The sequence below is a fragment of the Ambystoma mexicanum genome, chromosome 6q (assembly GCF_040938575.1).
Source record: "Ambystoma mexicanum isolate Mex_15411 chromosome 6q, UKY_AmexF1_1, whole genome shotgun sequence".
Classification (NCBI taxonomy): Eukaryota; Metazoa; Chordata; class Amphibia; order Caudata; family Ambystomatidae; genus Ambystoma; species Ambystoma mexicanum.
In genome coordinates, this window is record NC_090937.1 from 221484687 (window position 1) to 221506114 (window position 21428).

At 43.6% G+C, this 21428-nt stretch overlaps 1 protein-coding gene across 3 annotated transcripts in view; it reads left to right on the forward strand.

Moving 5' to 3' along the window:
- Window positions 1-21428, forward strand: part of LOC138515909 (alcohol dehydrogenase 1-like) — a 162396-nt gene that overhangs the window by 13366 nt on the left and 127602 nt on the right. For all 3 annotated transcript variants that reach the window (XM_069630670.1, XM_069630671.1, XM_069630669.1), the window contains one exon: window positions 16466-16567. In XM_069630670.1, the coding sequence (XP_069486771.1) occupies window positions 16466-16567 (102 nt within the window). The remainder of the gene's footprint in view (window positions 1-16465; window positions 16568-21428) is intronic.

The following is a 21428-nucleotide window of genomic DNA, read 5'->3' on the forward strand; positions in this document are numbered from 1 at the left end:
GATGCCAATGGGGCACAGGAATCCCTATGGGCTCTGTCAGTGTTTCTACCATGTACAAATAGGTGGCCAAATCCATAGGCGCCCACTGTGATAAAAGCCACTGTGTTCCACCATGGTGGCATCTATTGCTAGTCTTTGCCGTGCATACAGGCCCAAACAGCAGAGATCATAATAGTGCCCAACATGATAAAACATGTCCATCACGACAAAGGATGAACACGGCCTCTGCCTGCCCCCATCAAACACAAAAGAGCAGGCATAAGTCAAGGGATACCTACCTCTCCTACCACACCAACATTGGAAAGCAGTCGGAGATCCCTTGCACAGGGCAGGGAACACCCTGAGCACATTTCCTGCCCTGCATCATGCTCCATATGGTGAGTCCATAGGAAACTGAAAACCCAGAGTGTTTGTCTCTGCATGTTTTCGCAACCTCCATGCAATTTTATGGGCTCATCAAAATGATGTCATGTGAAGGAAACCCAAAAGCAAATGGGCCAGATCTGTGAAAAACCAGATGTTTGCATTCCAATGGTTTTCAAACACGGCTGACATTTGGTTCTATGCTCACAATCACCTCGTATCTCGATGACTCCAACTCCCAGAATGCCCATGTTGCTAGGCGGTGGAGCGGTGTGCTTTTGATTATATTCAATTAAGCCCTAATTTCTAAATCATTAAAATTTGCATTTTTTATGTTTCTTGGCCATGTATGCATCTGATGGAAGTCTTAGAACCGAAACACGTTAAGTTTCCATGGCCCTCATTACAACCCCGGCGCTAAACCATGATGCTATTAGCACCATGGTTGGTGCCGGTGTTGTAACGCGTCTGCCATGGTGGAATGGGGAAATACCGCCCCATTCCAAGGTTGGCGGGGTGGTATTTCCCCATTTCACCATGGCCCTTCCCCATTCCCATGTTCGCCCCATAGGGCTCAATGGGACTGGGGAAGGCGCTAAGTACGGTACCGCAAATTGCGTTACCGTAATTAGCACCGAGGTCCCTTTGCGGCACCCTACTTTAACGGCTGGTAAAACCAGCCGTTAAGGTCGGGTCCCGTAAAGGGACCTCGTAATCAGGCGTTAAGGGTTCGACGGCGCCGACACCTTTTACGGCGCCATTAAACCCTTAACGCCAGGGTCGTAATGACCCCCCCATAAGTCTATCATTTGGTTTCATGAAGCTGTTTAATTTTGAAGAGGTTCAACAGTTGTTACGTTGCTAGAATCTACATTTACTGGATATTACACAATTGAAACGAAATTGACTGGACTGAATAAAACACTTTTTGTTGAAAGAAATCATGTAATTACCACCTCAAATGTTTTGCCAGAAAGTATTTACCGGTTAGAACCACTGCCTTTAATCGAGTTTAAACCTGCATTTTCCCTTTTGTTTCCTGTGCAAGCTAAAGTCCCTTTAGGAACTTACTTAACAGCACCCCTCTCTCCATAGAAATCCTAGGCACAAAAACCACCACACGTCTCCAAACTCTATTGTAGGAACACCTCTCTTGCCAGCCAATTCTACACACACCTCACACTCCATTTCCGACCATTCCACACACACACACCTCGCTCCAGACTCCATTCCCCACACGCATCTCTGCTGGCAGGGTGTGGACGGTGCTGTTTGTGCATGTAGTGTGTGGGCAGCCCCTGCCCTCCTTCGATACCAAGTTACGCACTGAACAGCTGCAACCTTAACCATCAAATTTCTCTCCAGGAAACACTGTGGCTAGAGCGCTCCTCTCCGAGCGCCCACAGGTGGCACCATTAATCGCTGCGTTTACATGTGGAGGTCAAGAGTCCGTAGCGCACACCTGAACTGCTCTCCAATGGGGGGCAAAGGGTACTACCATACTGCCCCGAGCCCCACCCTTCTTGGGGCGGCTCCTCTAGCCGGGGGCCCGTTTGGATCAATAACGACATAGCTGGACGCCTTTCTAACCGTTATGGTGAAAAAAATTGGAAAAGGTGGGCACCATCTACTGTTCAAATCAAGTAGATATATTTGCAAAAATGTTGAAAACTAGTTTTTTAGGAGCTGACTGCATGATGCCCAGAGACGCCTGAGCCAAATATACAAAGTCGGGAAAGAAGGTGGGTGTCACACACCCATCTAGACAGTCGCTGTCAATTGTACCTCCTCCGAGGTTAATGGACTGATACTACTAATGTTCTAATAACTTTGATCCGAATTGTGTAGCTCCTTGGTTCCCAAAAGCGTAGATCAATCAAAAAATCAATCAATATTGTTAGAGCATCAAATATCTCATTCCTGTTGGCAATTCAAAAGATGGAAGAACCCAAGCCAATATGGTTGAATTTTCATTACAGAGAGTTTTATTGCCACATCTCCTTCATCAGGGCTGTACTCTCCAATGCGCCTTGAGTAATTACATTTTCGTGACCACATATATTGTGTGAAAAACCAGGAAAGATTTAACAAACCCGTACATATTCATCCAAGGTATACCCACAATGGACAATGTTATATTCGTACATACCATACAATTGTTTGAAGCAGGTAGCAGTGGATATATAGAGATGAAAGAAAAAAGACAAAGAAAACACTTATTGAGTTCAAATCGTTCATAAAATATGAACCTTCATAAATTCAAAATACTGTCCTGCACAATTGTAAAATACCACAATATACTATTAGGCTGTGAAAATTCACAGTCTCCACAATGCTGTGTGGAAAAATATAATTAACGTATTTCCTCTCTGTCGCATGTATGCACTCGCGCCCTGTGAGTGAATATACAAGTTTAGTTCTAAATATTTACATTGGTTTATGAACGATTTGAACTCAAAAAGTGTTTTCTTTGTCTTTTTTCTTTCAAAAATTCTGTGGGGGATAAATGCCATTGTATCCCCCCTCTTAAAATTGTGGGGGGGATTTGTCCCCCCTGTATCCCCCATGTAATTGACAGCACTTGGCGGGCCAAGGCTGGGAAGCAAATGCACTGCTAGGCAATTTAAAATGTCCACTAGCACAATCATGCATTTGTCCATGCAATGCAGGTTGCAAACATGTGCTTGAAGTCGAGGCTAAGCATGCAAAGTCCCAGAGGACAGATCTCAAATGGTTGTATTCTGTGCCCCATCTCAGGAAGAGTGTGAGCTGGAGGGTGCCCAAAAAGATGATTCTTACTACAGATGCCAGCCTGCAGGGGTGTGGCTAGGACTGGAAAAGACCCCGGGCTACGCTGATGTCAGAACTGTCAGGACTCGGGGGCTAGCTATAGCCTTTTGGATGTAACTCCTGAGATTCTATCCAGGGCTACAACCAAAAGACCAGGGGATATAGCCCCTTTAGCACCCCCCCTAGCAACGCTTCTGCCAGCAGCTATGGTTGGGGGGCAAACCTGAGGAATCTCGGCCATCAGAACTGGTGGTCTTGGGAGCATCTCAGGCGCTCCTCCAACTGCAAGGAGCTAGCTGCGCTTGGCAGATCCCTGATATACTTCCAGGCCATTGTAATGGATCATTCAATGGTGGTAAGAACGGACAGTACCACAGCCCTGTTCTGCATAAATTGCCTTGGGCGATCAAGGGTGCCGGCCCTTTTAGCCCTAGCTATGAAAATGGATTTCTGGGCAGAACGCTACCTATCTTCACTGGAAGCTTTTCACATCGGGGGCATAGACAGTTGTGGTAGCAGACAGGCTCAGAAGAGTATTTCCAGACTCAGGGGACATGGCATTGAAGAGACAGGTGTTTGGTGAGATATGCAGGAGGTTCTATCCCACAGTACATGGGGGAGGATGTCATGTTCAAGTATTAGTCACAGACATTGGTATACGCATTTGCTCCAATTCCTCTTATTCCGAGTGTGATAATGAGAACCCAGTCATGCTATTTTAGTTGCTCCCTTCTGGCCCAGAGGAGCATGGGACCCCACTCTTCTAGAGCTCCAGCTAGAACCTCTGTGGATGCCAAATGGTCCTCACCTCGGAAGGAAATGCAGCCCACACCTCAAGCCAGCTAATTCAATGGGCAATTTGGAAGTTAAGAGGAGGAGCTTGCAGAAATTAGGTCTTACGTTTTAAGTGACAAAAGCTGTGCAGGTGGCATGGAGGTCTTCTACACTGAAGCCACATGGCTGCCACTCGGATGACACTTGCATGTTGTTTTCCAATATATTGCAGTTTCTTCTTTTTTATTGTTTTTATTTTGTATTTACATTTTAACAAGAGCATTCCATCAAACAAATCCATAGGAATATTAACTTACATTACATTTCAAGTAACCCCTCCTCTCCCCACCCCCTCCACCCCGCCTTCTCCCCCACCTAAGGATCTTGAAGTTTCTCAATGAGTGGGCCCTGAAAGAGCTGCCTGTATCCTCATTAAGGGCATACTGGGTAGTCATTGGGGCATTTAGAGAGCTTTGGGTCCTTACCTCAGAAGGGCATAAGCTAGTAGCAAACCTACTTAAAAATATAGCTGTCTCACAATCAGTGGAACTGTCCACCAGTGGATCTGGGACCTTCCATTAGATCTAGAAATGCTGCAGAAGAACCCAGGGAACCTATAGATTCAGTTGAGCTAAGGTGTTTGACCTTTAACGCTACATTTTTGATTGCCATCACGTTGGCCAGGAGGTAGTGGAAGATTGGCGCTCTACTTTGCAGACCCCACATTCTTGAAAGTGTAGCATAAGGGCCTCATTTCAAAGTGTGACCTGGCCTTTTTTTCCATGGTGGCCTTCAAGTTTCATATATCTCAGGAGATAATGTTGCTTGCATCATTTGTATAGGGTCCAGGCTCCTCTGAGGAAATGGCATGGCACTTTCTAGATGTTAAGAGAGTGTTGCGTCAATAGCTGAACCATACTAAGTCCATCAGAAAAAAAGACAGTTTGTTAGAGACATCTGAGGTGGGAGGTGCCAGTAGAAAGGCCTACACTACAACCATCAGCAAATTGATCAAAACAGTAATTCTCCTGGAATATGAGAAGATTGATCAACAGCCCAGTGGAGCTTTTCAGGGAGGTGGCTACCTCGCGGGCCAACGTGCAGGAATGTCCTTGCAGGAGGTATGTAGGACAGGTACTTGGGTTAGTCCCAACACTTTTATTAGACACTACAGGTTGGCTGTGTATGAGCCCCAGGACAGCTTCTTTTGTTGTGGGATTATTGCAATCTGGCACTCACTAAATGTCTTTTTGTTGTGATCTGAAGCACCATAAAGTTTGAGGGGGTGGCAAGGAAACCTATTGTGTGTCCGGGTGGTTTGTCAGAGCTCCATCACCAATGAGTGAGCTTTGGTAAATCTAAAAGGTAAGTGCTGGGAAAAGGAAAAGGGACGTGGATGTAATGATCAAATTACTTACCAGTAATCTACAGAACTCATAGTCCTACTCTTCCTCGACCTCCCTCCCTCCCCCCACCCTCCGGTTTGAAAAGGGCATAGTGACTTATCTGAGTAAACAAAACTAAAGGCTCATGGGCAACAGGGATGGTATGTCTTCCAAAGAGGGGTGGGGCCAACAGGAGAGGAAAACGCTTAGGAAAGAGGTAATGAAGGTTACTGGTCAGTAATCTATCTGATCATTTTCGGGTATACGCGTGTTTTCTTCTGAATGCAAACAATTGCATGTGTAAGATATGACAAGTGCAAGTTGTCCACTTAAGTCCACTAGTATAACCAGAGCTGTAATAACTCACACATGAAATGAGTGATCTTGGTGACTCGAGCCTACATATGTACATATACGCACACGTAGAACACATGCACTTTCATGGGAAAACATATAGCTCAGGCAGGGAAAGGGTTACATTTAGAGGCAGCTGGCCCCAGACATCACAAAGGTGGAAAAGGCGTCAAGCAAAAAAGAACTGGATTTTCAAAGGCAACCACCACACTCAGGCAGATCATTTGAAACAGGAAAAACAGCATTCTCTCAGAAGCATGAAAGGTAATTGATAACACACTGGCCAGCCCCACATTATCACATTTCACCTTGGAGGACAAAGCTGCTGGTGCCATGATCGTAACTTGCTCCTGTTCTTAACTGATGCAAGTCAGATATGGAAGTGAGGCAAATGCTCAGACTGCTGAACGGTAATCTCCATTACTCCTAGCCCTGTTCTTCCTCTTCCCAGTACTTACATTTGAGGTGACCCACCTCGCTTTCAGGAACCCTTCTTCCATGTATACCTTTGTTTTTCTGTATGCCCAGTTCCTCCCCCTAAGAGTACAAATCTACTAATATCCTAGCATACTACAGTTACCTACCACTCCCTGGGCCCATTCCATTCTTGCAGTGCAGGCGGGAGTTAAGGGGGAGGAGGGGTGTAAGTACGGTGACGAGGAAGAACATGGATAGGAGTAATGAAGATAACCAGTAATTCATCTGTACATTACCTCTACGTCTCTCTTCCTCTTCCCAGTACGTGTGAGATATGCAAATCTCAGAAAGGTTGGGCCAAAATGAAAAACACACAGACCTGTAGATGTCATGATCACCCAAACAAATTTATTGTGCCAATATCAATCAGTGTGTTCAATGGGTTCCCACACTCAGCACACTAACACCAAAGCCATCAGTTTTGATAACCTGTAATACTTAATAAAGGTGTACGGATTTGCCCGTGTAGCTGCCCTGCACAGGTCCTAGGCTTCCTCCCATGAAGCAGCAATTGCCCTGGTTGACTTCCCTGATTCGCAGAGGCCAGGGAATCCACACCAATGAATATGCCATGGAGATGGTGTCCCTAATCCATCTGCTTATATCCTGTACCCAGACTTGATCCCCAAATACCACAAATACATGGTCTGATCTTCTAACAGCCCGGTTTCCCATGATACATTTGTGTTATGGTCAAGTGATCTCATGCAACCTCATCCGAAAAGACAGTGTTAGGGAAAAAAAGGGGAGAACACATTCTGGCAAGAGATTACATTTGGAGATTAGTTTGAGATGGAAGACTGGGCCACATCAAAGAAACAGAGCATCACCATGAAAAATCAGCTGGGAATCCTTGCATACTAATGCCACAATTTCATCAATTTTCACCCAGTCTCCAGCAGAGGTGATGAGATGAAGAGTCGATAATTTCAGGGAAATGCTCACAGTAGGCTCAAATGGAGATGTCTGCAGAGCCCCCAGGACCAATCAGAGATCCCACAGAGGGAGCCCAGTCACTGCTACCTACCTAGAGAGACAAACACCTTTTAGAAGCCGGGAAACAAGATTTACATCCCCTCATCCCCCAGGGTGCCCTGCCAATCCTAATTCGAAAGGCTCCAGTAAAAACGTAAGAAGATCAGGGACACCACATTACAAGGCCATAATACCTCTCCGGTCAGACCAACTCTCGAAGTTTCTTAAGTGGCTGTCATTATTTCTAAGAGTGGAAGGCCTTTTTCCAATTCTGGACGGCTCTAGCTATATATTTTTCGAAAGTCCCTGCTGCCGAATTTTCTGCTTATCAATTTTCAAGCCTCCCACCCCAAGACAGTTTCCTTAGATTTCCCTCTTCCAGGAAATCATAAAATGGGATAAGGATGGCCTGGGGGAGCAAACCCAGGGAAGATGGCAATGCTCAGCATCAGGGTGAATCGAGATTGGCAATGCCAAATGAGGTACTAACATATTGTCCTCTGCTGCCCAATCGCTCGCGCAGTGGCAGGGGTGGGACAGCATACAGTAGTCCCTTCAGCCACTGAATGGCCATCACATCCACTACCAAGGCCTGCTGGCATGGGCATCAGGTACATAACTTCAGTGTCTTGCCATTCTCCGGTGAGGCAAAGCGATGGGGTTGGGGAGTCCAGAACCTCAGGTACACTGTAGGAATGTCTCTGAGAGGTGATCCCAAGAAGCCGAACAGAACTTCCTGCTCAAAAGGCTTGCTTCCAGATTGTCCTTGCACCTCATATTGACTGCCCTGATAGACAGACGGTTCAGTTTGGCCCAGGGCCCTACCTACAATGCTACACGTTCAAGGAGTCTGGAACAAGTCCCCCCTTGTTTGTTGTCATATGCCAGGTCTGTAGCATTGTCTGTTTGCAGAGTTGCTTCCCTCCCCATAAGAATCAGATGGAAGAACTGCAGTGCCTGAAGGGCTGCTGATAGCTCTCTCCAATTGGTGAAGTAATGGGCTTTGTGTTCCAACCACCTCTCTTGGTGCTTGTACCCTTCCACCACAGCCCTCCAATCTAATTTGCTCGCATCAGTAGTAATGATAGTCGGCAAGTGCATCTTGAGTGGAAATCCTTGTTCAGATTTGCTTTCTGGGATTCTGCACAAGGATGAGAGCCTCAAAGTTCTGGGAGTCTTAGCTCTGTTTCCTGTACAAATAGTACAGACGTGTTTGCATGTGTAGGCGAGCCCAAGGCACCAGGAACATACAGGAGGCCATATGCCCCAGAGTTTGGAGAAAGTCCTGGCAGGTGCCACATGTTGGTCCAAAAGGACACAGAGGGCTGCTTGTAGATTGGCACCCAACCATCCACACAGGCAAACACATGGATGTCCTGCTGATTTATTCAAGCTGTTGCTAACACCAAGATGTTGGTGAAGAGGAATGGAGCAGACTTCAAACCGAATGGAAGAGCCCTGAACTGGAAATGATGTTTACCTAGGGAGGGGGGCAGGTGGACGCTCCAAATGTCTTTTCTCTTGCGAAGATCTCGAATTGCCTGAACTATCGCCTCCTTTCTCTATCGTCGTCTTGGAAAGAGAGTAGGTATAATCCCTGATGGGAATCGAAACAGGCTAAATTCGTGCTGACCCACCAGAACAACCTGTTGATCCAGGAATCCGTAGAGATCTTGTGTCAATGCTTATGGAACCATCGGGCCACAATCCAACAGGCCTGGCATCAGGATCCCTGAGTCTTCTTGGGAGATAATAGCAGCTTTCTGTCATTTTGCTGCCATTTCTGCCTGTCTTCCATACCATGAAGCCTCATTGAGGAAAAAGACTCCTGTGACTTACATATTCTTTCACTGGGGTCGGAAGGTCTTGACTTGATCTCTGATTTTTTTTCAGCTTCCCAGCATGCTTTTAAGCTTTGAATACTCCATGAACCTTGACTTCCAAGGTATCATTGCTTGGCATCTGACTCTCAAAAGGGATCCACATAGCGGTAGCTTTTTGATGGGAGCCTGTACTCCAACCCTTAATGTGTTACAGCCTTGACCCCACTGTAGGCCAGATCTGACATAAATTCGATCTGTGTCCTGATATCCTGCAGTGCAGGCCTGGGATCAGTCCCATCATACAAGGTATTGGACACCTGGGGACTGTCTCTGCATATATGATGCGAAAGTTACCACTGGAAGGGCTAGTGGAGCTTCTCCATAAACCTTCTTCAGGGCCCCATCCACTTTCCTATCTGTGCTTTCACTGATGTCTTCTTCCAAAGCCAAAGACAATCTTTCCACCAGGCTGAGCAGGATTGAATCCAACTGAAAGGACTGCAGAAGAAACTTGTCCTCCAATGACAGGGATAGAATTTGGCCATAAAACCTGGGCTAGCCACCTTTTCTGGCTTCCTCTATTCCCTCAATATTTCCTGCTTCACCTATGAGAGTAGAAGTAGCCCTGACCAATGGATGCTTAAACTGAGGTGGAGGAGATATAGTAGCCCTGTCGGCAGGCAGAGAGTGGAGGGTTCAGGATCTGAGAATTCCATATAATTTATCACCTATATCAAGAATAAGGCTACATCCTCTTTATCTAAATACCTCCCCTTTTGCATGCCATCTAAGGAAGAAAAATACTCCTCAGAAGAATCAAAGAAAGACAAGGACGAAGAACAGGATGACAATGAAGAAGAGGGAGATTTCTTGTTTTTTTCTCTAAATCCCGTCCTGCTTTATTGCTTGCTTAAATATGTCTAACAATCGTTCTTCAAAAAGGCCATCTTTCTTCTTCAGCTTTTTCCTCTGTCTTTCAAGGGATGTGGAGGATGAGGACTTCCGGCACTCCAAATGTTTCATCTTGGCAACATGTTTCCCCATTCTCAGCTCTGACATGGCAGGCACTTAGTCAAAAGTCAACCTGCACTTGAGCCTCTCAAGTATATACCAAAGGCTGCCAAAATAATGCAGACGCACTTCCCATATGGAAGTCGCTGTTCTGAAGCTACTATGACAGCCTGAATTCTTTGCTGTCTTATGCGTATGTACACCGTGTCCCCCAATGGTGCCCCTCTGGCAGAATGGTGTTTCCTCCAATATACCGGGGCATCGTCTCTGCCATCATTGTCTACCTGCATCCTGTCATCCCACTCCATCAGCAAACCCGGGAGCTGCAGGGTGCCTGAGAGTGCTCCATCCTCTGACATTTCCTCCGCAGCCTAGCTCAAGGGCGTATTCAGAGAGATCAAAGATATGCAGTTGACCTCCAAGCCCAGCAGGTAGGGTATAACGATGCAGGGCGTGGTCCTGTCCCCTTCTTGGGTTTTGGCCAAGGCAGACATTTTTAGAACTGTAGCATGCAAGGATACTGGCAGTCTTTTACTCCCATGGGAGGGGTGGGGCAAACACAGAAAACAAAAGGTGGTAATGCAAGAAAGGCTCTGGAAAGCGAGGTGGGTCACCGCATAGACTACTAATTTCTATCACTTTTGATTAAAAATTATTTCAGATTGCCCCACCGTTTTACATCACATTCTCTTTTTCCAGTATTTTTAGATATGCCTTTGCCATGTGTTGCTAGAGATTTGCGACACAGGACATGTTTTACTTTGTGAGGATCACAGTATATTTCAGGGACAATATACAACACCTCAGCCTCTTTTAGGAAGTGCCTGATTGCCAAATGGGCATTCTGCCCAGGTTGCAGCAGTAGAATAACAAAGTGTCACACTGCATATACTGACTTACAGTATCAATTTTTTGGCCCAGCTAGATGCAATTAGGGTACTGAAACAGATACCAATAGTCAAATGTGCTGCCCACTAACCTATTTTTGATGAGGTATCAAAAGGAAGAACCTTAGCGGATGAGGTCACTAAAGAGGCCTCTCTTTCAGACTTTTTGGCTGAATATGTGTTGATATCAGGACAGATGAAAATGTCACTATTCTCCTCCCTACAATAGTCAACTAGAATTCAGGACACTGCCTCAGAGTCAAAATAAAGGCTCCTATTCTATAATAGCCTTTGGGGGAATCAAAATGATTGCCTAGTGTAGCATCCCATCTTTATGTTTATTGTATGCCTAGGGAGGACCTAGTCCTCTGTCCATGGCGAGTGCGGAGGCTGGCAGGGGTAGGTGGGGTTACTGCCAACAGGTTCGGCAGTTGCCGTTTAGAAATAAAGGATATCAGACACCAAAGGTACCACTGTCCTACTTGGTTCACATTTATCACAGACTCTTTCATGTAAGAAAAGGGATATGATTGATCCCTTCAGGGAATACTCATTAATACCAGATTCCTCCTCAATAGCCATTGTATGTGAGCAGCATAATGTGCGCAAGACAGTTAAACGGCCTCAGAAGAGCATCGTCGTTGATAGGGGCATTTATGCTATGATATGATTTGGTATTTAAAACACGCCTCTATCCAAGTGTGTCCTCAGCATCATAAGACAAGGAGGGCAGACAGAAGGATGACAAGACAAACAATCGTAATAGGCCTTGTGACATTTAGATGGTGCAATTGCAACAACGAGTTGCAGGGGAGAGGGTGAGGTGATAAGTGCAGGGAAGGGGTACGAGAAGAAGTTCAGTCAGGGCAGCAGGGCTGTGAGTAAGTGTGAGGTTGGCAGAGGGCTACACAGGTGCAGTCCCAGACCCAAGTGCTGGTTAGGCCAGAAGGCAGAGCAGGGTGACTGGTCAAGAAAGGGGGGGTGGTAGCCTGTATGACTGCCACACCACCAGTCAGGATGAGCAGATATGTAGATTTTCATGGAAAAGGGAGAGAGAAGGCAGAAGAGACCTTTTTTGAGCAGCTTCTGGAATTTCAGGTGATCCGGCTCAAGTCTGAGAGGGGCAGGGATACCATTCCAGAGGGAGGCACCTGCAGAGGAGAGAGATCTACCCACCACTCTCTGTTTGAAAAAGCGTCTGACCCGCAGAGAGTTTGAGGTAGCTGAGCGCTCTAGAAGGAAGGTATTTAGGAAGAGAGTGTTGGATATAGAGAGGAAAACTATCAGCAGTTAAACCCAAATTAGAATTATCTCAGTAATGAATACACAATTTCATTAATGTTAGCATATAAAAACACATTACGTATAGAAAAATACAAAACATACATTCAAAATATATATAAAAAAATATATAAAAAAAAGACTAATTGATTAGACTTGAACATTGATAATATAGGAAGACTAATTTTGAGGTAGGGTATGACTGTATTACGGGATGCTAGTGCCCTTTGAGCTGTTGCATAGGCTGGCTGTGATGCCAACAGTGGGCGGTAGTACCCTAACCATCCCAAATGATAGAATTTAAACAGAAAGTAGTATTGGCGAGCAGAGCACAGCCAGAAAGTAAAAATCTCTTTGTTACAATGGTAGTCAATAAGAAATGTTCACGAATTTCATTCAAGGTTCTGCTTGCTAGTTTAATCATATGTTCAGCCGACACGTGTTTCGACGGTAGGTTGTTTTCAAGGCTGTACAAATATTTATGTTTTCCAAACATAATACATGGGTTAACAAAAAGGGTGAATGCCAAAGCAATAACATCAAATCAAATCATCAAAAAATAAAAAAAATGGAGTATAAATAGCATACCAAAATGGCCTGGTGGTCAAGGCATAGAAGAAAATACACAGTAGATATGTCAACATTGGTTACATAAAATACGACGATAGTCATTCCACAACGGGAATCAGAGTAGATAAACTATTCTTGCTATTTACCTTTCCTGTTATATCAATATTATAGTAACACATCATTAATATAATTGCTAAGGTGAAGTAGTGTGCAGCACCCTAAAATCCGTGCCAGGTGAGTTGCGGGATTAAAATAGCATTGTGTATTAAAATTGTAATTGGAACTACTATCATACCAAAATGTTGGACCAGCAATGCGTGGGTGTGAGGTAGTGAGTAGTTTAAAGTACTTCTTACCAATTGTTCAAAGTTCCAGTACCTGTCATAGAGAGACTTTGATGTTGTAGGGCCAGTGAAACCTTGTCATGGTCTAAGCACATTTAATAATAATGATAATAATATGGTATTTGCCCATTTAACTTAAATAATTTAGCATTTATATGGCGCTCCGAACTCTCAGGTATCTGAGCACTGCTTACCCACGGTGTGTGGGGCTCATTTATTGACCTTGGAAGGATGAAAAGCTGAATTTGGCCCTGCTGGGATTTGAACCTGCATCAGCAGGCTCTGCACAAATGTCAAAGCAAGCGCTTTCCTCGCTGTGCTATTAGACCGGCATATTAAGATTGCTAAAATAGGATATTGCTGTATTAAAGATAGTATCAGTAGCAGGTGCTTCCCATAAGGCATACATGGGATCATGCTGATTTTCAATCCTCACAGTCATTCTGAAATCTATAACTAGAGACCAGCTTTCACTGTTTATCAAAACGTGTTCTAGGTGTGTTTCGGTCTTATCAGTGGGTTAAGCAGGATCCCATTTTGAGCTAATGTTTATGCCAACCTTAACATCCAGTCTATGCCAGGAAGGTATTTTTTTTCAATAGTGGGGTAGTGATATTTCATTTATCGACCTCCGTGGTATATAACTGTTCAAGGCATCCATATTTTCCAAATTGAAAATTAAAATTACATACGAGAATAAATGGTTGAGGAACTCGCCGAATTTATACAATTCTTACCCGATGGGCTGCAGATATATAATAACAATGAACACCTTAATATATTTACTCACTTTCCAAAGTAAGAGCTGAATGTCTCCACTCTCTATTTCCAACAGAGAATCACTGCGATTAATATCACTTTAAACCGATGGCAACAATCCGCCACACTGTCTACTACTCTCTGTATGATTAGCAGAATTATAAAAACTGAAAAAACCTTGTTTGTGAGCAATAGCCATTGACCATGTCTCTTGAAAGCAGATGATTGCATTGATGTGCTTGGGATCCTGCCAGTCCCGGTTATAGTTTGCTCAATAAACCAGCAAATGTCAATGAAACAATTTGAATTTGCTTGACACCCAGCAAGGAATCGCTACACTATCGTAATTCCACCTGCACAGATTTCAGCAAGGATTCCATCTGGCAACTGCTCCAGTTCAAGTCTGCCAGACTAATGTACTCCTTTAAGCCACCACACCAGCCTTGAAAATGCTGAAGTGACTTCCCATTGAAATTTCTCCACAAGAGCCTAGCCAACAGAGCGCATTCTCCACAAGAGCCTAGCCAACAGAGAGCATTCTCCACAAGAGCCTAACCAACAGAGAGCATTCTCCACAAGTGCCTAACCAACAGAGGGCATTCTCCACAAGTGCCTAACCAACAGAGGACATTCTCCACAAGTGCCTAACCAACAGAGGGCATTCTCCACAAGTGCCTAACCAACAGAGGACATTCTCCACAAGTGTCTAGCAAACAAAGAAACAAGAGCCAAGCCAAAAGAGGCCATTCTCCACAAGAGCCTAGCCAACAGAGGGAATTCTCCACAAGAGCCTAGCCAACAGAGGGCATTTTCCACAAGAACCTAGCCAACAGAGACGATAGCTACCTCATGTCCAGCTTAAATAGGCATGTCCCTAACAGGGACCTTAGATCTGCTTTTTGAACTTGCTCTGTGCACCAAAGGTCAACAGAAATTGGCATGGCATTGGCTCCAAATATCTGAACAATCTCCTGGTAAAAATCAGATCCTCATTGTCCTTCCACAGATACTGCAGTAAACTCAAGCCTCGGCTGATGTCTGCAACCTTCTAAGATTTTCCTCCGGTTTCACTTCCATGCCCGTTCCAGTATTTTGTGCAAACTTATCGTCTCATTTAGAGATGTACTCTTTTGTACTCTGCTCCGTTGCAAATGTTATCCTCCTCCTGTGCTTTGAAACAGTTTCCCTGCATTTTGGTGCTCTTCAAAATAAAGAAGGGAAGCAATATGATGCTTTTATATAATGTGGATTTAAGGCATATGAGAATGGTGCATGGGCCATGAGGCATAATGGGCCATAATGAGCCTGCCATATGATTCTGAACCTCATAATATTTGAGAGAAGATGGAAAAATGTGTGGGCAGTGTTTCTGTTGGACAAAGCTCTAATGAATTGCAATTCCCAGGAAGACGCAACTTTCCTCAGATGTACTCCCAGGCCAAAGTTCCTCAACATCTGCACACAAGGCCACTGCCCACAACTTCCTGGTGACATTAAGTAGCATGGACTGTCCAATTTTGCACAAATGGTAGAATTTCATGTAGCAGATCAGCCAGGGAGCCATCCACCTCGGTTAATTACCTGAGATGACAATAACCGTCCAAAAGGAAAAAACCTTAAATAGGTAATGATAGCTGGTGACAGCAAAGTGAAGACATTGTTAGTGGATGGCTGTTTTTTGGTATATGCATTCTGCAGGTCGATAAAACGCATAAACATGCCCAGACACAATAGATGCACAGCCTGCATTTCAGATGGAACTGGCGTGCCCACTGTTTTGATACTTAATTGCTCAGGATCACAGATTGGTCAAATGCTGCTGTAGGCTCATAGCCCAGTTGTTTGTAGTTGCACAGTTTGACATTTGTCAGTTCATAGACTTCAAAACCTCCTCTTGTGATTTAAATTGTTCATACAATGTGCTCTACGTAGTTGTCTGGCAAGGGCTAAATTAGTTCTCTGTGAATGGGTGCCAATGCCTTCATTGTCTGTATTTGGGGAGAGCAGTATTAAGGCCTACCGTTTGTCTGAGAAAGAAAAAAAGGAAGGTTTGCAGAGTACTCACTTCAAGATAAGTAAGTACTGAGACAAGGAAGGAGATGGGAGTATCAACTATCAGAATGGTCCATTATCTTTCAGACCCACTCCTAGCACACATCACTTTACAACACCATGTAATTAATATTTTACCGGCAACTGACTTCCTGGACCACCGGCTGATTACGAATCCGGCAGCCCGGGAAGTCAGGCACCGGTAAATTGTAAATCCCCATTCCCATAGAGTGCCATAGGACTTTATGGGAGGGGGGACATGGAAATACCGGCACCGTTGCAAACTGTGCTTCGGTGATGGGTCTGCCTACCGTGGCCACTGCGCACAGCAAGGTCAGACCTGTCGGGCAGAGCGGCCACGGCAGGCAGACTCAGAGTTTGCCGATCCGTAAACAAGGGGGCCTGCAAGCTTACTGGCACCCTTGTTTCTGGACCGGCAAACTCCTAAAGAGGCCCACTATCTGAAGTAGAATCTGTTACTGTTAAGGTTCCAGTAAACTTGTATTTTCATCTTGTACCTCTACAACAACAGCTTTACAGTCTCATCAAATATTTCCCCTTTTTGAGACGTAATAACAAAATGCGTTGTTCTACTGATGTGTCTTTCTGATTTTCTCTAGGTTATAAAATGCAAAGCTGCTGTTTGCTGGGAACCCAATAAACCCTTTTCTATTGAAGAAATAGAAGTTGCTCCACCAAAAGCTCATGAAGTTCGAATTCAGGTAATTTTTGCGTTTGTATGCTGAAAGATTCCATTTTCTTTTTAGCATTATTTTTTAATGGCATTATAAAATTGAGGAACTCATAATGAATTTGGCTATTTGAGCTGTGGTAGGAACGCTAAACACTTTTTACGTCAGCACATGTGGTCACAGTAATTTACATTAGTATTTAACCTTGTGGTTATTCTACATTAGAAGTCCCATTGACGTCCCAAACGTATGACTACATGCAGTAATACCACACTGGCTAGTATCACCTTTGTAAGTGGAAGTAATGGCTCCACTTACAATATGGCGTTTCGTTTGGTAAATGGGTTCCACAACACATACTCAGGCAGAGTAGTAAATCAGGAAGTATTTCCAAATATCGACTATTTTACTACTACCGACAAAATCGTAATGAAACAATGAGGTAAGTTGATTTATAACCGGAACCGCTACCATTTCTATGGCCTCCATGTGCTCTCATGGCTCTGTAAGGCAAAGTGGGGTGAGTTGGTTAGAGAGGAGAGGGATAAGAGAGGTGTTGTGCTCAGCTGTTGATGCATGTAGAGCCAGGAGTAACTGCCATCTGTGCGTGTGTGCTTTCTGGGTGTGCTTTGTGTTGTACACTGGATGCCAATTGTTTTTGGATGGATGTTGTCCATTGTTTGTGGTTTTGGGTGTTGGAGGCTATTGGGATTTGTAAATTGGTTTGAGAGTGATGTGCGGTTTGTGTGTTTAGCAATGTGGTTCTCAAGCAATCTGTGTGTGTGTGGTAAGTGTGTGGTGAGGTAGGGAAAAAGAAATGTCTAGCAGGTTTTTAGGTGGTCTCTGGATACTGTGCAGCTATGCTATTGTTTTATTTTTGTAGGGCATTAGTGGGACAAGACTAAAAATAATGAATGGTTAGTATAATATAGATTATTGTGTAGGGGATGATAAACTGTACATGAATTGGGTATTATCTAGAATGTCTGGGTTTGAGCTAGGAGTTATTGGGTTTCCTAGGGTCTCTTGATCCTTTAGGGAAGCTTGTGTGCATATTTCTTGAAACATCAGTCAGAGAGGTGAAGGTTTGTTTGTCACAAGCCTCATGGTTCATTCACCCGGGATAGAGTTTCAATGCCTTTGTGGATGTTGTTTGGGCATTTTGTGGGGTTGAAGTGACCTACACGTAAGGGGTGGGCATTGTGTAGTTGTTGATTCATTTTTATCCCAGCAAGTTCGAAAAACATGTTTTTAGCCATTTCCAGAAGATTAGGTGGTCTACGTTTGTCCTGATTTCTTTGAGATCAAGTTCCATAGTTTGGCTGCAAGAATGAAGGCGGCTGTTCCTCCTAGTTTAATTTTCTTGTAGTGTCTTGTTTCTATTTGATGGTCAGTGCTAGATCTTAAGGTTCTTCTGGGTTCATATCAGGGGATTTTTACTTGCAGTAATTCGACCCCTTGTCTGTGTGGTGATCTATGACCAATGCAAAGGGCTTAGAAATTTTAATTTGTTTCTTGATTGGTAACCACTGTAGACTTCTCAAGGGTGAGGTGATGCAATCTCTTCTATTTAGTCTCAGGAGTAGTCTTGCCTCTGTGTTTTGGATGCAATGCAGTTTTTCAGTGACCTGTTCAGGCATTCCTAGGTAGAGACTTTTGCACACTCTATTCTTGATAATACAAAGGATGGAAAACAAAGGTTTGGCATGGGAAGTTGAGGTAAGGTAGGATCATTGTTATTAGTCGAAGATAGTAGAGGCTATTGCACTGACCTGTAGTTCCAGGGTGGGACCACTGTCTATGATTATTCATAGGTTTATCACTGCTGTGGATTCCGGTTGAGTTCACATACTTCGGGGCCAGGTGAGAGATGTCTGCATTAGGTTGTCGTCTTGTGGGGTTATCATTATTTCTGTTTTGGGAGGAGTTTAGTTTAAGGTTGTTGTTTGCCTTCTAGGTATTAATATTGATGAGGCATTTGTTCAGGACATTATCAGGGTCATTGTGAGTAGTCATCTTGAAATGAGCTGGGTGTCATCTGCGTATTTCTAGGATGTCAGTCCATAAGTTTGTATGAACTTCGTTAGAGGGGCTATGTACATTTTTGAAGAGCAGTGGGGTGGGGAGAGGCTTGATTCTTGTGGTATGCCGCAGGTGACGTCTTTTGTCTTTAATGTGAAATGTGGTAGGTTCCATCAGGGAGGCAATATTTCAGCCCTTGTATGGCAGAGTTTTGAATGTTGGATTGCTCCAGGCTTTTGATTTTGTGTGTTTGATCATATTAAAGTCAGCTGATATGTCCAGTAGTATGAGGATACATTTTGTAGTGTTGTCGGCGTTGATCTTTAGGTCGTCCCAAATGAAGAGTGGTGCTGATTGAGTTCCTCTCATGGGTCTGAAACCAACATAGGACCGGTCAAGTAGTCCACTGAATTTCACATGGTTGAGCAGTTCTTTGTACATGTGGTTTTCCAAGATGTTTGCTGGTAGGGTAGGTTTGATATAAGTCTGTAGTGGGCAGGGTGATCTGTTTTTCCTACCTTGTTTATTAACAGTGATTTAATATAAGCTGATTTGTGTGATTTGGGTACTATTCCGGTGTTCAGAGTTCAGAAATAGGTTCTTTAGTAGTTGGGTGTAGAGGTCTGGTGTTCTTGGGTGAGGAGCTGTTTGTAGATATCCTCTGGGCATGGGTCGCTGGCTGATCCAGTCATGTTGGTTTCTTTTAGTAGGTTGCTGAAAGTTTCCTCACCTATTGGTTTGAATTGATTGAATGTTGCACTGGTTATTGTGGTTCTTGTGGTTCGAGCTTCTGGGAGGGTGTTGTTTGTGGTCTTACTGGATGTGACTATAGCCTGTTGGATTGATTTCAATAATGTTTTTCTCTAAGGTGGTCCACAATGCTGTCACGTAACATTTGTGAGGGTACAGTGTTGTTGCTGCGTGAGGTTGGGTTTTTTATTTCCTTTATAGTTCTGTACATTTCCTTCGTGTGGGTTTGTTTCAGATTGAATACTTGCAGCATAGTGTATTTTCTTGTCTTTCAAAACTGCCAATTTGTATTGCCAAATTTGTCGCTGTAGTTAATTTTCCCCAGGTGGTTCTCATTCTTTTAGCATGTCTTTTCTAGTTTACAGTTTGTTTTCTTGAGTCCTCTCAGTTCCTCTGTCAACAATCTGGCTGCACATTTTTGGTGTGGGTTTGTACGTTTTTATGGGTGCCTTTTGGCCTAACGCCTCTGTGATCCAGGTTTGGAGGTTCTCTTTAACAGTATCTTGTGACATTTAGTTTAGTTGGGCGGTACTGGGTTTGGTGGTTTATAGTAGTTGTGTTCATATTTCTATATCAAGTCTTTTCTAGTTTGGTCTCTCCACAGGATTGGTACCAGTGAGGCAGTAGTGGAGAACCCATTGCTGCAGAAAATTGCATTGAGGGTGTGTCCATCTCTGTGGTGTGTCCGCAGACCATTCAGCTGTGGTCAGTCAATTAGCAAACTGAATTAGCGTGAACCAAGACAATTTATGCCAATATCCAGAATAAAATATAAAATATCAAGATGTGCAACTGCACTTTATTTGGGTGTCACCAGATTCAGAACAATTCAACAATCCCCCAAAAGAAGATTTACAATACTATAAAGTTCTTGTTATTCATACACAGTGTAATGGTCTCACATACAGCAATGCAAATTCTTATGCTGCGGTGGAAGAAACAAGCTGTTTTGCAATAATAATTAAATGTATTTAAAATATAGAATTAGGTTATTTCACATGCCTTGATACTGGAAGGTGACCAAAATAATACATTCTACCAGGTTTTATCTTTCTAACAAATAGAATAAAAAACACAGGGTTCAGCTAGCATTAAAAACAAATGGTCACCTTTAATTCAGAAGGTTAATATTTGTTCAAAATAGCCCATTTGTTAAATTTGTTCACTCACTTGAAATGGTAAATGCAATAATCACAACAGCATTTAGACAAGTTTGCATTAAATAAATGTTGGAAAAGGACATACGTTTTTATTTTTGGAATGTCATAAAATCATATGCTTCAGAAAAATCAAAATAGTAAGGGAATCTGCAAATTCTTCACTAATGAACTTGGATGTTATCTTATTGTCAATACTTTAATTTGGATGTTCTTTGAAAATGCAAGCCAGCAGCAAAGGGATAAACCCTTGTTCAAGTGATGCCTAATTTCTCTCCGACAAATGGAAAGGGAGAATCTGACTCGCACACTACCTATTTTCCCTAATAGCACTATGCCCCCTCTTCTCAGACTGTGAGAAAATATGTCCATTAAAGACTTCTAGTCAACCTCAGGCTTTTACAGACCATCAGGATTATTTAAACCAACTTCTCATCTATGAAGTCTATGTCCAGACTGAATTCATGGATTCAGTGAGATCCTTTAGCTGTTGCAATTGGCAGGGAAATGCATTTATTAATTTGTAGTTAACAGACGTAACCGGTCCCTGCATTTTATTTTGGATTCTACTGGGATGTAACTTCTAAATATTTTTATGTGCCTCAATTTACTTTTCAAACTTCTTGGTTAGACACAAAACAGGGAGCTATGTGCAAATTGGTCAAATTGGATGACTTTTTTCAGGGAAAATTCTCCCTTCTATCTGGAATATCAGCAGATAATTCTGCTTTCCCACAACTCAAATCCATCTGTAGGCATGGTGGCTCTGCTTCCAGCATTGTTTCTCGGTCCCTTCTGCTCGCTTCTTTCTGCAGATAATCTGCTTTCCTCTAATTCGGGGATGTGTGATTTTTCAAAATCACCCATGTGTGCACACATATGCCCCATTTTACTTTTGAAATCTATTTTCTAAAAGACAACATTCTCATCTTTACACGTGGTATAATTGCACCATGCATTCC